Here is a 12,698-nt window from a genome sequence, read left to right on the forward strand (position 1 = left end):
CTACATACCTGTGTGCTGAGAGGAAGCTAAAACAGTCTTAGTTTTGCTGTACAATCTCTTCTGTTCTCTGTTGAGTAAGTCCAGAAGAGCATTGCCGGGAATACACTCTACAGACATATTTCTCAATATTTCTTCCTTTAAATTGATGTCATTTTCCATGGTGCTGCAGTTATGGTGGAAGTTCTGAGTTTTCTGCAGTTCATTCTCTTCATGGCTATACTGAAAAACTAAAGTAGTCACAGGCATAACAGCAAAACTGTTCATAAAGAATATATATTGTACTTTAAGATTAGAGAAAAATCTTCATGTTGACTGACAACACATATCATTACTTCCATTGGTACTTAATATTTATAAATCAACACTTCTACTAACTCACTTTTGAAACAGATACATCAATTTTTCTCTAAAGTTAGATTGACTGTAAAATCAATAACAGAGCTGAAAAAATCTATGGTGGGAATGACTTGCAGTTACTTAATATTTTAGAGTATGATGAGACAATAAATACAGAAGTAAAATATTCAGTGAATAATTAATATGTCATGGGAATTGGAAACAAAAAATGTTAAGAAATGGGACAATTATTATTGAAATGTAAGGAGTATAGATTGTCCAATTCCATAGCTATGATTTAGCATACACTAGAAGCAATATTGTGTAAATGTGAAGGTAACCAATAAAGTTTAACTTTTAATGTTTCCGTACAGATGAAGTCATTTTACTTAACCATGACCTCAATATACATTGAAGAAAAAGGAAGAGGTCATCTATTCTTTGCACAGCTGTAACTCACAAAATATTTGCATAAAGTTAACAATCACCTTACCTCAAAAATGTACATAAGTCCTCAGAAGGAACATGACCAAGAATGAGAAAGAGCAGGACAGATCCAAACAGCCCCTGAGCTAACAGATTAGGTACGAAAGCAAACATAACACTGCAGTGAGTCAGGAAAAGTTATTAAGTCCATTGATTATGACTCATCTCCTCATTATAGGCAGGACAACGAACAGAGTGTATAACTGCATCATCCCTGTCCAAAGCTATTTTTTTAGGAAGAAGTTCAATTAAGATGTATCTCAATTACTTACTGTTTGTCACCAACATTGCAACACCTACAAGCCAAAGGGAATAGAGGATTCCAAGAGCTATCACAGTGAGCTGCAAGGGGACTGAACTCTCTTAAATCAACAAAACAAAGCAAGAAAATAAATACCATTAAAAGTGCACATCTCAATATTAATTACAATTTTGTTTAGCAGACAAAAAGGGGAAATTATACACAAGTTGATGATACAAACAGACTGAAAATGTGCTCTCAAAGTTGTAGATTTCTACCTAAAATACAGCTGTAGAAATTCTACATGTTTGAAGTTTCACAAAATTCTGATCTTATTTCTGCTTTTGCCTTGTATTGTGAATCCTCCACTCTCAGAATAGAAGTATGTGGGTGAGTGTCATATGTCCCCACCCAGTTCTATAGGAACAAAAGTGCCTTCTAGAGAAGGCAATTGAGGCATAGTTCCAAGGCAATACAAGATAACAAACTGGAGCATAGAGTGCATCAAGAAGGATAACTGAGGGGGGTTGGGATTTAGCTCAGTGGTAGAGCATTTGCCTAGCATACACAAGGCCCTGGGTTTGGTCCTCGGCTCTGGGGAAAAAAAGATAACTCAAGAAAGAGAGGAATTAAGGATGGATGGATGTTCTTGAGAACTGATAGGGAACCACAGCTGGTCTGGACTTGATTTTTATAAATAAATCCCCATCCTTGAAAAGGCCTATATTTCAACTATTCCTTTTTCCTGAAAATCGATTGCTCTATATAATACTAAATATTTTGTTGTATCTAAGGTATTTAGAATCTAACACTCATGATTCTGATTACCACTACATCAATGAAGAAAATTATCTCAGCAAGGTACAGAACCATGACAGTGCATATAGAAGAAGTGAAGAAATAGAGAAGAAAAGAAAAAGTGATACTTCTGTTTTTCCTTAATAAATTAAATTATTCTTTGACATTTCAGGAACTCACAATGTGGTTTAGGTCATTCCCACACTCACTAATCCTCTCATTCTCTCTTCCTTTATCTGCAATATTATTACCATTTGTAAAATTCTTCTTTGGATGGACAACTCTTGGTGCCTGTTATATTAGATGTTGGGGATATTTATGACAATTGAAACACTTTGCTTTGGAATGAAAATATTGTTTCTAATGCATAAGCCTCATTTCTGTAGAATTTTCTTTCTGTAGAAAACTTAGTCTTTTTTCAGACTCTAGTTTGTCGGTTAGTTTCAAAGTTTTCAGAATTTTTCTTGACTAGATTGCATTAAAAAAAACAAAAACAAAAACAAACATCTCCTTATGGTTTCTCACAACTTTTCCTACTTTTATTTTTATTGGCTACTTTATGCACTTTCATTTAAAATGTTATTCCACATCCAGGTCCCCCCTCTCCCATTACCCCTATCCATTGTATGAGTATGCTCTCCCTCCCAGTCACCCACTCCTATGTCAACATGCCAGCATTCAACTACTCTGGGGGAAATGTGCCTTCATAGTACCAAGGGCTTCTCCTCCTATTGATTCCAGACAATGCCACTCTCTGCTTCATATGCAGCTGAAATCATGTGTCCCTCTATGTGTAGAATTTGGTTGGTGGTTTAGACTCTGGGAGCTCTGGCATGGTCTGATTGGTTGATGCTGTTTTCCTATGGGGTTGCAAACCCTTCTCCTTCAGTCCTTTCTCTATCTCCTACATTGTCATCCCCATGCTCAGTCTGATGGCTAGGTATAAGCATCCTCATCTCTATCAGTAAGGCTCTTGGTTCTGCAACCTTGAAGACTTTTGGAATCTCACAGTTGAGCAAGGGACCTCCTGCTCACTCATTTTGGTAGTAATGTATGAAGTCAGTTATCAGCTATAATCAGGACTTGAGTGATTTCTAAAAAAAATTTGAAATGTCCATTTTTGGTATGGTACCTAGATCTGATAATAAAAATGGCTGGGAAAAGGTCAGATCTGACTAATTTACTAAATGATTCAAACACCCTGACATGGAATGACCACGATTTCCATTACAGGTGAGAAACTTTTACAGATTTCTGTTAAATTTGTTTATATTTCTAATATTCACAGGAAATTTTGTTAGGAAATATGTAAAGAATTTAAAATTTACTTAGTTTTTGTAATATTGACAAAGCCCCTTTGTTTTTAATATTCAGCACATAAAATTTTGGGTAAAATTGGTTCCACTGAAAATCATTTTAAAAAAAACCTTTTAAACAAACTATCCAAATAAAAATGTCAAAGCATTATGAATAAATAAAAATGTTGCTTTAAAATTATTTACAAATGTTATAAACACATGAATATTAAATGTTCTTTCAGTCTTTTTATTTATTCATGACTCTCAGAGTTTCCCAGGCACTACCTTCAAAGGAATATTTGAAAGAAAATACTTGAGGTGATGCAAAGCATATAAATATCTCATGGACTGAATCCCCAAAGAGCTGAGAGGTACAACTTCTCCATCTAGCTACAATCTACATATGACTGTCTATGCTTGAACCTGTTCAATGGATTCAACCAGAAAAGAACCTGGTAAGTGGGATAATCCATACCTAGAAAGACAAAACTAAATATTGTCTCTCATCTGAGGCTCCTGGCTCAAAGTCTTCAGAAATTCTATGTTACCTCTAGTAACTGCAGCAACAAGAAAAGTAAAAATGGGACATATCTGGGTGGCTGTGAGAGCAATAGAGAGAAGCATAGAGGATACAATATGAAGTTTAATCTCAAAGCATTCCATGTACACAACCATTTCACATATAATATACTCATTCATGATGTGGCAAGAGGAGGATATATGAAAATAAATTTTGTAACTATGCAGCATATATGAGCTAATGCCAATGAAAAATATGATCTGATAGTTGATATCAATGTAATAGTAAATAGTAAGTAATAGTAAATGACATTACCCTTACATTAATAACTGAGATGTGAGCAGGCAGATAATAAAGATAACACAGTGCACGTAATACAACATATTAACCTTGTTTTTAATTTATGAAGTTTTCTGAGGTGATTTTTCGGCTCCATTATTTTTTGGATGAAAAAGAACCCGTCCATTAAACAACTCTCTTTCCAAATTGTTATTTTTTATTATGGCCCCTAGGGTGGAGCTTGCTGAGCCAAGGTTCATCTGCCCAGAGACAACTTTCCAAAGTGAGTTCTTTCACTCCAACTTCATGTCAGTTCCAGAGATTAAGTTCAAGTATTTGATTAAGATTGTTTGTCAAGTACCTTTACAAACCGATCCATCTCACTTGGGTCCTATTGTGACATTTGCCAGATGGATAATATATACACATTTGACACAGTAAAAGAGGAAAAACCCATAGATACCTCGATCTTAACTTCTTAGCACACAACTAAATTCACAGCATACCGTGAAAGAGAATAACCAGGGTTTTTCTCTTTATAACAGTTTCACATGCTTCCAGAATTAAAATGATCTAACAGAACCATCAGGGTTTCATCCTCAATCCTATTTTCATGTCAGGCCATGTGAAGTTCTCTAGAAAATATTTGTTCATTGATATAAAACAATAAAAGCAGGAATTGTTACCTGTCTCTCTACACCGAAGTGATCCTTTTGGAAGGTATTGGTCTCCCAGTTGGATGCAGAGTTGACGTTTCCTGGTCTGTATCCACAAAGAGACTCCAAGACGAAAGGCAAAACTAACTTTCCTCTGAGTGATACTGAACTTCATGACATTTTGCCCCTCCTCTTGACCAAAGCGAAAAGAGGAAATTGTTTAATGAAAGCTGATTCTGAGAGTAAATGAAAGAAGCAAAATACTGTGCTAGATGTTGCAAAATACATGTCAATATTTAAGGCTTGAAGACTGGGAAGATGTAAACTGCAGAGAGAGCAAAACCAGTGTCCTTAGCAAAACAGTAGGAAAAAGATGGACTGAAGCTGCACCATCCTTAGATTTCAAATGCGCTCTCGGAAATTTTGTCTTATGTTATTACTTTTAAAGTTACTTCTTGATTTTGTATTATGCTAATAGCAGCTTAAAGTGTGGATAAGGAGTGCCATGAACGCTCTCATGATTCCACTGGTAATGATGTTTTTACACTCTTCTCACTTTTTAAACATAGATATTTAATGTGTACATTGTCATTTAACATGGAATGACTTAAATACTGATATGTTCATTGTGCTGGGAAATCAAATCTAAGAAAAAGAGCATGTTCAGTATATACGCATTTGCTGAGTTATATTTTATTCTGGTGTTTTGGTTTTGGTATGCTTGATGATGCTATTTTAATATACTTGTTGTTTCTTACTATGTAGCACAGGCTGACACCACATTCACAGACCTCTGTACTATTTGTTCTCTTAGAATTATACCTGTATACCAGTACACAAATTTATGCCATTTGTGATAGATATTTTCTAATAAATAGAAAGATATTTTGCATTTTATAAATATTGATATCAAGATTTTTAAAGCCATATGCAATTACTATTCAATTATATATTTCATAAATTAAGTAGGTACTCCTCCAATGCTGAAAATCCTAGCTATTTTATAGAATTTTCTTACTGTTAATTGAAGAACTGCATAGAATATACTTTAGAACATACTTAAAAACATACTTATTTTATGCACGAAGTCAAAGAATTAGGGCAGAATCACATATAACAAACTCTAACATACATCATCACCTGACATCTAGCTAATTTATAGTCTTTCAATTGGCTTTAACAAATTCACAGTTGATTTTTTAAAGATGAAATGGATTTTTATTCTATGAGATTTTCTAAGAATTGTGATGAGAAGTCCTGGAAAGAAGCTCCTTCAATAAAGACTGCATTAAACTACAGAGAAGAGGGGACTGTGTAAAGTTTTTGTGTCTAGTATACAACAAAAAAATTGGCCTAGATCCTCTATTTGATCATTTCCAAGAGTGCAGGTGTTTGGAAGGTCAAGAAAACGGGTATTTGCGCAAATGAGTGAGGCTGTCACATTTACAGCACATCTATTGCTGCTCTAGAAAAGGGAAATCACTCCCTCAAATCTGGGAGGTTTATGTCATATGACCTACAGAAATATTGGTAGTGCTGAGACCTTCTTGCATTCTTATCTCTACTGAGAGGCTGTCATCCTTACCACAGAGGCTGATCGCATGCAAAGGGCACACATCTTTCTGTTCTCTGTGTTTCATTTGCCTCCTCTAACAACATACAACAACTGTGGGAAAGAACCCAAGAGCTTTTTATTTATTAGTGTGACCAAAGTATGACCAGGACAGGGTACCTACCAGTGCAGATCATGAAGGAAGGGTGTAGTTAACAGAAGCTGAACATAGAATGAAATATTTTTGGATTTTGTTTCTTTGTATGTCAGAGACAGGAGGATGCCCATAACTGTAAATGTAAAGAGCAACAGCTTCTTCTAAGCTCTATGGAGCTCTGAATTTATAGAAGACTTTAAACTGTTAACAGGCACAATTAGCATGGAAGTTATAGTGACTGTAGAAGGAATGGAACTGACTGACACCACCATTTTGTTTCTTTGACCAAGGTTCACCATAAAACAGGAAGTACTGAACTACATATGACCAAGTAATAAAACAGAGAAATGAAAAAAGTGACGAAATTGTTTTTTTTAGTATGTCTTCTAAAATTTTTGTGAAAAAACAAACAATAACAGTATACATACTTACACACTACATACACACACATATATACATTACACAGATACACATACAGAGAAACACACACAGACACACACACACACATTCATGGCTGCTTTAGTGTAAAATCATTTATTTGTGAAACCACAACTCCCACTCCTTTATGTTGAGACAGACACAATCAGAATCCTACTTTCAAATATTCCAGTCAGACACTCAGACCTCAGTGCCATCTTTGCACAGCTATAAGCTGTTTATTCTGTCCCTGGCTGAGGTGAGCGACACCTGAAGTACCCACCAGTCCACAGGAAATGATTTTCTAATTGCTTGCTTCACTGGGAGAGCTGGGTTATCCAGGTCAGTGTCTCACCACTTGGTGCTGTCTTTTAAGGAGGAACGTTTACTACCATGAAATATGGTAATCTTCACAGGTCTTCAGGAAACCCCCAAAACCTCTATTTTGAGATTGCCAGTGCTTATGTCCACCCTGTGCACTTATATTGACAGTTATTTTAACACTCTGCCTTCCCTGCCTACCCACATAGTCCTAGAATGGCTGAATCACTGAGAGGAAATGAAGAAGATGTCAGGAATGTACTAAGAATGATAAAAGGGGACAAGATAGGGTTTATTACAGATAACTGGGCTCTTCAATACCCAGGGATACAAGTCACTCTTGGAAAAGTCAATTAGGCAACAATCCATGAGACCTGTGCTTTTTCTCATTGTGCAATACTTCAGAGCAGACACTGTAATCTGGTTCCTCTGCATCCTCTGTGGAGTCTGCAGGCTCAGCTCATCCTCCATAAAGCACTCATTCTTTTAAATTTATTTCTTTTTTAAGGTGTTTTGTCTACCATAGTTCAGGATGCCCCAGAATTACTGTGTATGTGACACAGCCCTGAAACTCCTTCAAACTTACGTGATCTGGATTTTCAAAGTGATCTATCATAACCACCATTTGTATCATTCATTAACTTTTTTGTGTAATTATTTTTTTATTTTGATAAGAAGTATTATCCAATTAGCCCAGGGATCCAACTATTGAAACAGCAAAAACTATTTGGAGTTCAACTTATAGCTTAGCCCTTTGTAAGAAACAGTTCTCTCTCATTTTAAGTAACTATATATAGGAGTGCAATAGAAAAATTCAAAGTAACCTCAGCTATCATTAATAGTACTGACAACAATGTGGAGTAGCCATATTGATAATGGTTACTCTTCCAGAGAAACCAGTGTTTATTCCCAGAATCCACATTTAACATTTCAGAGGATTAGTTGGACAAAAGACATTTTTATGGTCTGTTTCAACTCACCAAAAAAAAAAAAAAAATAGAATCAGCTGATGTTGGAGCCGGTTTTTCAGACTTCCATCTGGAACTAAGAAACAGCAGGTCTCCAGAATATTAAAGGATTTTCCTGCCACAGTGGGACTAAGGAATGAGCTTTGTGTACAAAACAAATACTGGGTTGTCATCTTCCCAAATGAGAGGCAAATATTGTGCAACTACTCCAAGTGTCAAGACAACTGCCAGGAGGACCAAGAAATTAACTGCATTTACCACTCTCCATTGTGATTCAGCTGTTGTTAACTGTATAGCAAGTGTGAAATAAATAAGTCATTACATATGTTAGCTCAGGGTTACTATGTGTCTTAGTCATGCTATCTATTCCTGCAGATACATCATGAACAAAAAGCACGTTGGAGAGGAGAGTTTTTATTCGGATTAATCAGTTTATTCCACATTGCTGTTCTTCAACAAAGGAGTTCAGGGCTAGAAGTCAAACAGGTCAGGAAGGAGGAGCTGATGAAGAGGCCATAGAGGGATGTTACTTACTGGCTTGCTTTCCCTGGCTTGCTAGGCTTACTTTTGAATAGTACCCAAGACCATCAGCCAAGGGATCGTACCACCCACAAAGGGCTGGGCCTTCCCCCCTCGTTCACTACTTGAGAGTGTGCCTTAGAGTTGGATCTCATGGAGGCATTTCCTCAACTGAGGCTCCTTCTCTGTGATAACTCCAGCTTGTGACACACAAAACCAGCCAGTACACTATGTTAAATACAAATTGCACTCATAGGCTTATTTATGTATCCCTAAGAACATCCATTGATTCTCTGGTGCCTCTCTCTTATCCCCAGTCAGTCACATCCTGGACACTAACCAAACAAACTTTGAAGAGAATGGTTTAATTCATTGCACATGTTACTACTAGATGTTAAAGGAATAAGGAACAATCATATACATGAAAGCTCAAAGCAGAATTTACAGAGAAACTCAGGCTTGCTCCATGGCTCAAGTTTAGCTCTTTTTCTTTTTCTCTTCTTCTTCTCCTTCTCCTTCTCCTTCTCCTTCTCCTTCTCCTCCTTCTCCTTCTCCTTCTCCTTCTCCTCCTTCTCCTTCTCCTTCTCCTTCTCCTTCTCCTCCTTCTCCTTCTCCTTCTCCTCTCTCCTTCTCCTTCTCCTTCTCCTTCTCCTTCTCCTTCTCCTTTCCTTCTCCTTCTCCTTCTCCTTCTCCTCCTTCTCCTTCTCCTTCTCCTCCTCCTTCTTCTTCTTCTCCTTCTCCTTCTCCTTCTTCTCCTCCTCCTCTTCTCCATCCTCCTCCTTCTTCTTTCCTCCTCCATTATTATTATTATTATCATTATTATTATCATTATTATTTGATTATTTGAAATTTTTATTTAATTTTTACACTTCAGATCTTATTCCTCTCCCAGTCTACCCTCTGACTTTCCCCCATCCTTTACCTCCTCCTCCTCACCCTCCTGTCTCCAATATGATTTCCCTACACATAAACCCCGTACTCCACCACAGCATGAAACTCACTGGTTGCTCTATTCTCTTGAAGGTTAGGTGAAGTTTATTTGCATCTTCTGTGACTGAACCCAGACCAGCTATTCTCTGCTGAATATGTGTTGGGGGCCTCAAATCAGCTGGTATATGCTGCCTGATTGGTGGTCCAGTATTTGAGCGATTTTCAGGTTCTAGGTTAATTGAGATTGCTGGTCTTCCTATAGGGTCTCCTGCCTCCTCAACTTCTCGCAGCTTTCCCCTAATTCAACCACAGAGGTCCGCAGCTTATGTCAATTGGTTGCATGCAAATATTTGCATCTGACTCTTTCAGGATTTTGATGGCTCTTTCAGAGGGCAGTCATTATAGGTCCATTTTGTGAGTGCTCCTTAGCCTCAGTAATAGTGTTAGGCCTTGGGGCCTCCCGTTGAGTTGGATCCTACTTGGTGCCTGTCCCTGGAACTCCTTTGCCTCAGTCTCTTCTTCATTTCCATTCCTTCATATCTTTCAGACAAGAACATTTATGGGTCAGTATTTTGACTGTGGAATGGCAAGTCCATCCCTCACTTGAGGCCCTGTCTTTCTGCTGGAGGCAAGCTCTAAAAGTTCACTCTCCCAACTGTAGGTCATTTCATCTAAGGTCTTGTCCTTTGAATCTTAAGAGTCTCTTGATTTTCAGGTTACTGGTACATTCTGAAGGATCCTCCCAAACACCTACCTCATGAGGTTGCTTGTGTGACCCTCAGGACTTCAGTCCTTTCCCCGATCCAAAAACATCATGTTCTCTCTCCTCTTCAACCACCAATTCCCTTTCCCTTCCAGAGCCCACCATTCCAGCTTGTGATTGATTTCTTTTATTCAGTGGCTTATTTATTCACCATTCTCTCGACTCTTCATACACCCATACACACATGCCCCTAACATGATTAACCCTTCCCCTTTTCCTCAAAGAAAAAGAAACACTACATGGCTAAGAAACTGCCCTGGCATCTGCAATTAGAGCAGGCATATCCTCTGCCTCTAAAGCTAGACAAGACCATCCTTATTTGGGAAGATGATCCAAAGTTAAGCAACAGAAAGGCAGCATCCTCCACTCTGATCCTTAGGGGACCCACATGAAAACTAAGTCATACAACTGATAAAAGTATGTAGGAGTCCTAGTTTTAGCTGAAGCATAGATTTTGGTTGGTTTTTCCAGCTCTGTGTGGCCACATGGGTCTGAGTTATTTGACTATGTAGGTATTCTTGTGGTATCATTGTCCTTCCAACTCCCTCTATCCTATCCCTCACTCTTTCACAATAGTTACTGAGCCTAATATTTGACTGTGGAGACACTACACCCGTATCCATAACTGATGGGTGAAGACTCTCAGGAGATAGTAATGCTAGGTCCCAATACGAAAGCATTATAAAATATCATTAATCATGTCAGCGTTTGGCTCTTTCCCAAGGAATGGATCTCAAGTTGGTGAAGGCATTCATTGGCCATTCCCACCATCTCTGTTCCAGTCTATCTCATAGGCTGGAAAAATGTTCAGTCAAAGGTGTTAGATGTAGGTTGGTGTCCATTCCTTTCCTGGAAATCCCATTTGTCTGCCAGATGTTGCCACTTCAGTCTCTCTATCCCCAGCTAATAGGTGTCTCAACTAGGGTCTTTCCCATAAAGACTCAGATGCTTCCCCTATCCCAGGTCTCAGCGCATTCCCAGAAATGTCCCCTAACTAGGTCCCCTTTTCTATCACAATTTTTTTTTTACTTTCCTGTACCACATTAGACCTTATCCCCATTAGCTTCCTCACCTACTCTCCTCCATTCATCCACCACTGATATATATTTTTGCCCTTCTGAATGAAATATAAACATCTTCACTTGAGTCCTCCTTGTGACTTAGATCCTTTAAAACTGTGAGGTGTAGCATGTATCTACTGTACTTTAAGGATAATGTCCTTTTATAACTGAGTACATAGTATATGTGTCTTTCTAGATCTGAGTTACCTCACTTGGGACAATAATTTTTAGTTCAGTTAATTTACTGCAAATTTCATGATCTTTGCTTTTTGCTGTTGTTGTTTGTTTCTTCGTGATATTACTGTTTTTTTCTAAAAATTGAAGAAATACATATTTAATGGACATTTTTATTTGCATTTCAAATGTTATTCTTTTTTCAAGGTTTTGAGTCTATAAGCACCCTCTTCTATCTCCCTCCCCTTTTTCTGTAAGGGTGTTCCCTCTCCCCAAACACTCCCCATTCCCGCCTCCCCACCCTGGTATTCCACTACACTGGGAGGTCCAGCCTTGGCAGGACCAAGTGATAAGACTCTTATTGGAGCCCAACAACGCCATCCTCTGCTACGTAAGCAGCAGGAGCTATGGGTCTGTCCATGTGTAGTTTTGGGTAGTGGTCTAGTTACTGTGAGCTCTGGTTGGTGGCTACTGTTGTTCCACTAGGGATGCAAGCCCTTTCAGCTCCTACAATACATTCTCTAATTCCTCCAATGGGGACCCTGTTCTCAGTTCAATGGTTTACTGCTAGCATTTGCCTCTGTATTTGTCATGCTCTGGCTGAGACACTCAGATGGCAATTATATCAGGCTCCTGTCAGCATGCACTTCTTGGCTTTATATATATATGTATTGGATCTGAGATGGGGCAGGCCCTGAATAACCATTCTTTCAGGTTATACTCCAAACTTTCTCCAAATCCCCTCCTAGGAATATTTTTGTTCCCCTTTTTAAGAAGGCCTGAAGCATCCTCACTTTGTTCATCCATCTTCTTGAGCTTCATGTGGTCTGCAAATTTAATCTTGTGTAATTCAAGCTTTGGGGCTAATATCCACTTATCAGTGAGTGCATACCATATTAGGTTTTCTTTTTGTGATTTGGATACCAAACTCAGGTTGATATTTCTAACTCCATTCTTTTACCTATGAATTTCACAAAGTCATTCTTTTTGAAAGCTGGGAAATATTCCAATGTGTAGGTATCCATTTTCTGTATTCATTCCTCTGTTGAAGGGTAACTAAGTTACTCCAGCTTCTGGCTATTATAAATATGGTTACTATGAACATAATGGAGCATGTGTCTTTGTTTTATGCTGGAGAATCATTTGGGTATATGCACAGGAATGGTGTAGCTGGGTTCTCAGATAGTACCATGTCAAATTTTCTGAGGAACCACCAGACAGA

At 38.0% G+C, this 12,698-nt stretch overlaps 1 protein-coding gene across 2 annotated transcripts in view; it reads right to left on the bottom strand.

Moving 5' to 3' along the window:
- LOC147995096 (killer cell lectin-like receptor 7) overlaps positions 1-12,698 on the bottom strand; it is a 41,933-nt gene that overhangs the window by 22,060 nt on the left and 7,175 nt on the right. For both annotated transcript variants that reach the window (XM_087659596.1, XM_087659595.1), the window contains exons 3-4: positions 4,645-4,804; positions 9-227 (exon numbers count right to left, since the gene is read on the bottom strand). In XM_087659596.1, the coding sequence (XP_087515722.1) occupies positions 9-227; positions 4,645-4,804 (379 nt within the window). The remainder of the gene's footprint in view (positions 1-8; positions 228-4,644; positions 4,805-12,698) is intronic.

This window comes from Rattus norvegicus, chromosome 4 (assembly GCF_021556685.1).
Source record: "Rattus norvegicus strain SHRSP/BbbUtx chromosome 4, alternate assembly SHRSP_T2T, whole genome shotgun sequence".
Classification (NCBI taxonomy): Eukaryota; Metazoa; Chordata; class Mammalia; order Rodentia; family Muridae; genus Rattus; species Rattus norvegicus.